This window comes from Pundamilia nyererei, unplaced genomic scaffold (assembly GCF_000239375.1).
Source record: "Pundamilia nyererei isolate P.nyererei 1_Seehausen unplaced genomic scaffold, PunNye1.0 scaffold00025, whole genome shotgun sequence".
Taxonomy (NCBI): Eukaryota; Metazoa; Chordata; class Actinopteri; order Cichliformes; family Cichlidae; genus Pundamilia; species Pundamilia nyererei.
In genome coordinates this window covers 789,551-798,577 of record NW_005187426.1, presented here as the reverse complement: position 1 = coordinate 798,577, position 9,027 = coordinate 789,551, and the positions used below count along the sequence as shown (strand labels likewise).

Sequence of the window (9,027 nt, the reverse complement as noted above, 5' to 3'; positions counted from 1 at the left end):
GTAAAATAAATCTACATTTTACTGTAAATCATTGCAGGACTACTATGGATTTTAAAAGTAAAAGCTTCCTTCAAAAGTAAAATGCCAATCAAATGAAACTGGTACATTCGATCAAGGGAACAGAATGGGAAGTCTGAAAAATGAAGAGTTTCAAGAGGTGGGAAACATGCCAGGTTATATGCAGTTTCAAAGGGCCTAAAACCTCCACTGGAGCATCAAACTGTATGAGTGTTCAAAGGAGAGTTTGATAACATAAATACAAGGAATGGGAAAATAGAATCAGCACTTCAAATATCTCAGAACATCAAGGAACTCCAACAGAAGTCTCCGATTATGGGCTTCATTTTGGTTACTTAGATTTAATAGGTTTGATGATGTCAGACAAACATTGACATGTTAGTGACCGGACTACAAAACAGATCAATGAAAATACTTCAGACCTCATTCTGTTGAGTGAGGTCTTCTGACACACTGTTGAACTCAGTGGCCCGAGTACTCATCCCCAGATACTGCTTCAGGAACTCACTGAAACGTTTTTGGTTGTTCCACTTGCGGGCTGACTTCCGAATACCAACAAAGCCCCCATACCTCTTCTGGTAGGATCTTCCTGGAGACATGAGTCTCCTGTGGCCGTGCCTCCCTTTTACAAAGCCACCAAACCTTTTGGAGATTAGCGCTGCATCTCCCTGCCCTGCTGCCACATCAGGGTCTCCTCCTTCCTGACCTTCCTCCTCTGCATACTCATCCTCCAGGGACATCGCATTCTGGGAATTATAGGCAGTGTTGAGGTGATTTTCCTTCCCACCCAGATCCTTCTCCTCTGCATCAAGTCCATGGGTCACATGATTAACCCTCTGTAGTGCAATAGGAAGAAACAAATGTCCATTCATCTGCTCGTCCTCCCCAGGAAACAGAGCCTCCACCTCCTCCTGAGATCGTTTCCACACTGAACCACTTGGGGACAAGATTGGTGACAGCAGTGCTTCACGACAGAGGTCCCATGAGGAGGATGGGGAAACGCTGCTTTCGCACTCAATGAAACACACCTGACAAAGACAAAGACAGGAGATAATCTTAATTTCCCAGCTCCCAACAGAGGAGATCTTTGTAACAGACAAAAGTTTGCACATAAGGTAATCTCTCAGATTAAAAACACCAAAATAAATGCTGCTGCATTTAAAAAAAAAAAAGATAAATAGAAGCATGCACATCACTAAATTCGTATTAGTTTTGATGGTAATGTAATATCAACCAAAGATGAATTACAGTGAAGACTGAAGGCATTCTCACAGTATTCTTGGCTGACAGTCACACACTTACATCATTTTACCAGTTTCCACTTGATATCTGAGTTTACTGATGCTGATTCCCAGACATACAACTGACAACGCAGCTGAAGTCCACAAAATGAAAGGACAAGGTTTATGACCAGATCTGTTTATTTTTGACAGAGCTGTTTATATCATCTCTTAACAAAGATTAAAATGAATCATAGTCATTGGTTTGCGCCATACAAAACCATACACCTACTCATGCTGACACGCTAATGACACTGACTAACATAGACTATTTGATTACTAAATTGATACATTTTGGATGAAGCTGTGTCTCTCCCATTATGGCTCCTGAGAAATCCATGACACACAATTAGGAAATATAACTATTACATACAACTGAGAAACTGGAAAATGCAATGCATTGTTAGATGATTGGGTAATCTGAGTCCTGAACACGTCTATGCATTAAAAGCGTAGACATTTACACATGTGCTGCAGTATTAAAGCACCTGATTTGCTAGGGCTGCTTGAGTGGAAAGTCCTTAACTCGAAAAATGCCAAAATCAATAAGACAAAAGGACATTGATTAGATTTCTGCCCTTGTTATCACCTCTTTCTTCCACTTCAGCTGTTCAGTGGGCATTTGTGATATGTCTACATGTCTGCCTGCCTGCCTGCCTGCCTGGGTGTCTGTCTCTCAAAGAGCACTGGCATACACTAATTTCTAAGATACCCCTAAACTACTACATGTCAAGCACTAATGCTCACCTCAGCCCAAACCCTAAGCCTTAAATCACATCTTCACCGTTAAATAGGGAACCTGTTTTTCATCACCGAAGATGACATGTGTTGATGCAGTATGGATGCGGATCCATTCTGTAACTGGTATGCTGGTTTGTGTTACTGGACTGCATCTGTCAAAATAAGATTGAGGATTCGAACATGTAATGCATGAAATACTGAGGTGCTTGGAGGGCTGCAAGATTTCCAAGTGAAATTGAAAGAAATTGAACATTTAAATTAGCAAAGGAGTAAAAGGTGGTCAGCATCGCTTTAAATAACAATTTGTCTTTAAGCACTAGGCTCACTTGAGGTCCCTTTAAATACCACACCTGAGCTAAGTATCTAACACTAACAGTTTAAAAGGTTATGTTTTAAGCCATTTGGACTTGAATGTCTTCTAGTGTGCTCCCTGCCAAAATTGACTTAGAAGCAGACATGTCATTAAGTGGAGAAAAACAACCACCAGGCATAAACACGAAGAGAAACATACATCTATCCCCAGGAATCAATTAGCCACAACAAATTAAAACTCAAATGCCAAAAGGGTAGTTTGTTGAGTCAGTCAGTGAGGGAGCTGTTGAGAGGATGAGATAAATACAGGGAGGTGGAGTGAGGAGTTTCCACTTTATATTCACTAAATGAAAATAATACAAGTGAAGAGATTTATTTAGCGCTATATGTTAGCTGATTTATTAATGTGAGAGAAGACCAGTTTTGCCTTCATGACATACCTGCTGTGCATTATTATGTTATTAATATTTCATAGCTGATGTGTAGCAAAACTGAGCTTCATAGTAGTTTCATAATAAGATATTGTTGAAAAATTATTATGCATAATACCATCAACTACTGATTATATGGTTGATGGCAAATAATTAATAATTATTGATGTGAAAGTGAAGAATAGCAGCTACCTTTTAACTGCTCCCAGTTGACTCTTCTGTTGCCTTCACCTTTGTGACTATGGGTCACTCTTATAACCACAAGCGTGTGTGTGTGTGTGTGTGTGTTGATGTGTGTTGAGCCCTTACCATGGTGTTAAAACTGAGCTGTTTGGGCAGGATGTTGTTGCAAGACAAGCAGTCAGCCTGGCAGTCACTCTGTCCAGGATCACAGAGACAGAGCAGAAGCAGAGCCACCACAGTCTTCATGGTCCCACCTTCTGTTGCACAACAGGACAGAGGAAAGGCACGTGTTCAGTCCAACACTTTGATACTGAACTAACTACATCTCGGGTAACTTACATTCTGTAGTGTTTGGTGAGTGTGTAATTTTCAAACACTATCTGTCTTTGCAGAATAGCAGAGTAATATACTTCTATGTAATATAATATCAAATTGCTATGAAAAGTAGTTTCAGCTAAATGTGCAGTGATTAAGTCCGTATCTTCTGATATGTCATGGTTTGCCTTATTTTCTTGACACCAATAATAATTTCTGCGAGCCAAATAAAAATTGAAGAAAAGGACAAGGAAACAAATCCCTGCTGAAATCATAACTGTATGTCTATCAACGAAGTTTTGTTTATTTGTGGTGTCCTGCTACATTACCTATCAGGGTATCCAAAATCAAGCATGCAGTGTAGTCTTTAAAAAGCACTTTGTGCTTGTTAAGCCCACAATGTCATTTTCAATTAGCAGCATATTGTGTAGGCAGTATGAACACATGTTTTAAGCTAATGTGACAAGCTTGTTACAGAGTCCTTACTGTAACAGTTAGGGAGCAACATTGTCATAAATTTGGACTCGTGTTTCTGGCCACGAGGCAAATGTAATTGTAATATTCAGTCTCATTTAGCTCTGTTTTTTGTTTCAATAGTTTTTTTTTTTTCTTACAAAGTCCTTGGGGAAATATAGCTCTGAAATTTCCCTCTAACTTCAGGTGCTAACTGTGTCTCTCTGACGCCGATATTGTACAAAGTATTCTATGGAAATATCTGCTATAGTTGATAATAGTATAATAAGAGAAGTTAGCATGAGACAAAGCTGTTTATTACTGTCATATTTTATAAATTAGATTGAGTTTTAGGTTGGGTTTTTTTTACTTTCAAATATATTTTTGATGAGACCTTGGACTGAGCTTGCCAAGCTCATTATTCTAAATTCAGCTAAATACATTGACAAAAACCTCAGTAGGCAGTTGATGAGGGATGAGGGAGCACTGACTGCATCCCTCAGTCAATCTGCCTTCACCTCTGCCCATCCCCGAAAAAGTACAGGAGAAGTGGTTTTGTTTAGTTGAACAAGTTAGCCTGCCTCACTGATTCACTGACTCTTTAAGTTAGGATGTGTAGTTCCCATCATAGCTCTAAAATACCAGTCAATATAAAGCAATAGAGCTGAAGTAGCAGACAGATTTATGCACCTTTTCTTGCAGTCCCACACATTTCACTTGGTCTGTTCTATATTACAATCTGTGTTCTTTCTAATAGTGACACTTCTTTCTATGTATTATATCAATAATAATGTTGGTATTTCTTCTCAGTTTGGCATTATGGTAATGACAGTATTGATTTTTGAGCCGGAAATGATCATATTTGGATGAGAGGGTAGTTATCTCCTGTAAGGACTGAAAGGTGCATTCACAGACTGCATGGATGCATTACATTTGACAATTAGTTTTAAAATAAACATTCAAGAATTACTAGAATGTCCTTGACCACACCACTACTGTTCTATCAACTGAGGTTAAGCCAGCCATTTGTGCAATTAGTGTCATTATGTCACACAAACATATAGCTACTATTCAATCATTAGTGTGCTAAATACTTTCGATTAATATCACAGTAATAATACATAGAACTGAAAGTCACTTTTAATGCAAATTATTTTTTAAATAACATTTTAATTATTACTGACACTAATAGCTTGAACTGATACTAATAGCACGGTGGCACGGTGATTAGCACTATTGCCTCACAGCAAGAAGATCCTGAGTTCAATTTCACCATCAGGGGTCTTTCTGTGGGGAGTTTGCATGTTCTCCCCGTGTTTGCGTGGGTTCACCCCAGGCACTCCAGTTAGTTAGCAGTTAGTGGGGTTGGGTTAATTGGAAATAGGGGTGAATGTGAGTACAATTACTTGTCTTTGTCTATGTGTTAGCCCTGCGACAGACTGGCGACCTGTCCAGGGTGTACCCTGCCTCTCGCCCTAAGCCAGCTGGGATAGGCTCCAGCACCCCAGGGACCCCGAAAAAGGATAAGCGAATGGATGGCTGTTTTAAACTTTTACTAGCTTCTCATCAATGTGTGATTTGCACTAAATACTGTGTAGGGCAGACAAGAGTTCAAGAGGAAAAACAACACAGCCACATGAAAAAAAAAAGAAATACTGAATGAGTGTAAGCGATAAATGAAACAGCATACAGACAGGGACAAAAACAAAATAAAACAGTTTGACCTTATTTTGGTAGGAAGAGTCTGGCAAGTCTGACGTCAGAAACACAATTACGGTTTTCGTCTCATTAAACAAACTCGTTAACTCCTTTAATTGATGCCTCAATAATGCCTCCGGCAACAAACTGAGTCATTGTTTCTTGATGACAAACAAATTTCAACTCATATGCACAAAACAGTGGAACACACACACTTACACGGCACACAAGCATATGTCCACACTGTATCTGTACTTCAATACATTAAAACAGACATTACTAAAATGCAACTTTAACGGCTGGTTTAAATTATCTATTAAAACAGCTTAAAAATTTTTTAGAACTAATTTGTCTTCAGTGAAAAACTTTTTTAATATCTTAGAAATCTGGAATTTATTCAGGGTAATTAAAAAATGATAGAAATGTAATTGCAGTACAGTTCAGTCCAGTCACTGACAACTCATGAAAAACAATAGCTCTGCAAAATTAATCAGCCTTCTCGTGTGCAAACAATAAAAGTGTGTGTCAAGTCTTTAATCTGATGGGAAAGAGGGCGGGTTTGCCAGTGAAGGACAAAAGAACATCACAGCTGTTTTAGGCAGGAATGTAAGACAGATGGCACTGGATTTAGACAAACAGCTTGTGCGCATTCATGTGGCCACAATACATCTCGTTCTCCATCCTCCTGTCACTGAATCTGGCCCTGCTTGTTTTCCGAAAGCAAGAGGATAATGTGCAAAGATGGCCACATTTCTCTACTGAGATGTGGTCAGAAGAGGAAAACACAGGTGAGCCACATATCCTTAATTTAGCAGTGAGCGAAGATAATTAAAGACGTACTCTTTGTTAGATAAACTGGTTTTATCTAATTACTTGGTTTTATCTCAGTTATCTCATTTATTCAGCCATTTGCATGGCAGCAACTCAGTGCATTTAGGCATGTAGACATGATCGGTGCAACCCGTTGAAGTTCAAACTGAGCATCAGAAAGGGAAAGTAAAGTGATCTTGAACGTGGCATGGTTGTTAGTTTATTTCCCAAGTGTTTGATCTACTGACATTTGACACAGCTATCTCTGGGGTTTACAGAGAATGGTCAGGAAAGAAAACCTATCCAGTGAGCAGCGGTTCTCTGGACAAAAAGGCTTTGTTGATGCCAGAGGCCAGTGCAAGAACATCTCAGAGTGTGTCCAACTTGAAGCAGATGAGCTACAGCAGAAGACCACACAGAACTGACATCCTATCATAGGAACAAGAAACTGTGGCTGCAAGTGACATGGCCTCACCAAATCTGTACAATAGAAAATTCTTAAAAGGTTCTGATGAGTCTCGATTTCTGTTGTGGTATTCAGATGGCAGGGTCATAGTTTTGTATAAACAACATGAAGGTATGGATACATCTTGCCAACTGCTGGCGGTGGTGTAACGGTGTGGCGGATATGTTCTTACCTCAAACAGGTAAAAAGCTTTCTTCATCTTTCAACATCTAGCCTCTGTTTTAGGAATACAAATGCATGTCCTTCTGTATGCTGGATTTTAAATTATGTTTTGTTTGCTTGTAAAATGGTTGCATTCAGATAAATCCATCTTCTCTACCACACAGATTAATATTACCAGATGGAATAATTTAAATAAGAAAACAGTGAGCTTTTACCTTTAAACAAATCACATCTGGTTAAATCATGTTCATCAGGGTGAAATCATGCTGCTGCTTTCTGAGCTGAGCCTTTACTATCTCAGTTTTAATATTTTAGTATACTATACCACTATACTACTACTAAACATTAGTAGTTATGCTTGCACCAAATGACTGCATTGCTTTTCAAGCCAATTTTCCATGTTTTAATTAAGGATTAATATTATTGTAATTTTATTTTATTTATGAATCACAACTTTCTAATTTTGTTAAATTGAAAGATAGAGGGTGAGCTTCCAGCCGTCCATGCCTCAGTCTATTTTATTCCACTTATTCTAGGTTGGGCAATGGTGGTAACAGGCTAAGTAAATATCCTTCAACCAGAAGGACCTAGAAACCATTTTCTAGGTCCTTCTGGATGATTCTCACACATTCAGTCTAGATTAGATACATAATCCCTCCAGTGAGTTTTTGGCCTGCCCTGGTGTCTCTTCTGGGCTCTAGATAGACACGATTTTTTTCAGTTTGACGTGCCTGGAAAACTTCCAAAGGCATTCAGAAGGCATTCTGATGAGAAGCCTGAATCAGATCAATTGGATCCTTTTGAAATCATAGCAGCAGCTTTACTTTAGGCTCTAGATGTCTCAGCTCCTCACCATACTGTATCTCTCAGGCTGAGTCAAGTCACACTAAAGGAAACTCCTTTTGCCCATTTAAATCTGCCACTTCATTCGTTTGGTCACTTCTTAGAGCCTATGACCACAGTTGAGGGTTTAAACGTAGATCGATCAATTTAATGTTTTTATCACAATTTCCAGTTACTGGTAGAATATTTCACTTTAGACTGACTGGCCAACAGAACAGTCGCAGAGTTATACATCTATACATTACTACTTCAACTAAGTCAAATGTTTTGGAAAGGTTTAAAAGCTTTTTGTTCAGATGATTCCCTCTTTCACAAGTTTCAGACAAAATAAGGGAACTGGCTAACCCTGTCAGAATAATATGATAAGTATTCTTAATTTTGTAAAAATTCAAATATGCTTGGGCAGCTGTCATTGGAGATGTAACGAGCAACCAGTGCTACACTTTAGGGAACAGATGACTATCCTATCTGGGCTAACTCTCTCACTGGCAAAGAACTAAGGCCCGATTTGCTATCCAGAATATACCAGAAGAGAACGAACACAGCCTGATATAGCACTCACTGAGGATATTGGAGTACAGATATGTGTGCAAACAGAGGAGCCCTGAAGGTAGTGTTTATCTATATTTGACGTCTTTTCTAAATTGTTCAAAGCTCTGTAAAAATGAAGCACAGTGTGGATTTATTCTCAAGTCTGCCATGTTCTCTTGAGTGCCTGTAAGACTCAATTATTCTGCTTTTAATTAACTGATTAACCACTAAATAAACCAGTTAATTAAGTCATTACTGTGTGGCACTGTGCTGAGGCGCTACTGATGGATGTCTGCGGTCAAAATGAATAAGTCCAGCCCCCCGATGAAAGGAAATGCATTTCTCATTAGTGTCCAAACCAGTTATTTCTCACTGATTCTCAAATTGTGGGTCATAAAGTCAATGAAGGTTGGGGTGTGGCGAGCTAGGAATAATATGAAGTGAAGCTAAAACATTTTTAAGAGGAAATAAACACTGAATGGTTGTTTCAGCAACCTCTATGTGATTAAAAATGTAATGGTATGCATTTTCTTTCATTTTCTATAATAAATAAATATATTTTGACACAGGAACATAAGTTTGTACTTTGAAAATATGTGTGTACATTTATTTAACTCTATAATCTTCAGAATCTTCTAAGTTACATCGAGGAAACTAGAAATAAGTGCTGTTAAGGTTAAAGAAGGTTAAAGAAAGGCTTAACTGTATATTCCAGTCTAATTTCTGGTCTTGTCCTCCAGCCACATACACCTCACTATAAGGACAGCCCTCAGAAATTCTCAAA

At 38.7% G+C, this 9,027-nt stretch overlaps 1 protein-coding gene across 1 annotated transcript in view; it reads right to left on the bottom strand.

The window, feature by feature from the left end:
- Positions 1–32: 32 nt before the first annotated feature.
- The window catches only part of pnoca (prepronociceptin a), a 17,132-nt gene continuing 8,137 nt past the window's right edge, over positions 33–9,027 (bottom strand). Inside the window, exons 2-3 of the mRNA XM_005727556.1 lie at positions 3,092–3,222; positions 33–1,046 (exon numbers count right to left, since the gene is read on the bottom strand). Of these exons, the coding sequence (XP_005727613.1) occupies positions 435–1,046; positions 3,092–3,211 (732 nt within the window). The 5' untranslated portion in view covers positions 3,212–3,222 and the 3' untranslated portion in view covers positions 33–434. The remainder of the gene's footprint in view (positions 1,047–3,091; positions 3,223–9,027) is intronic.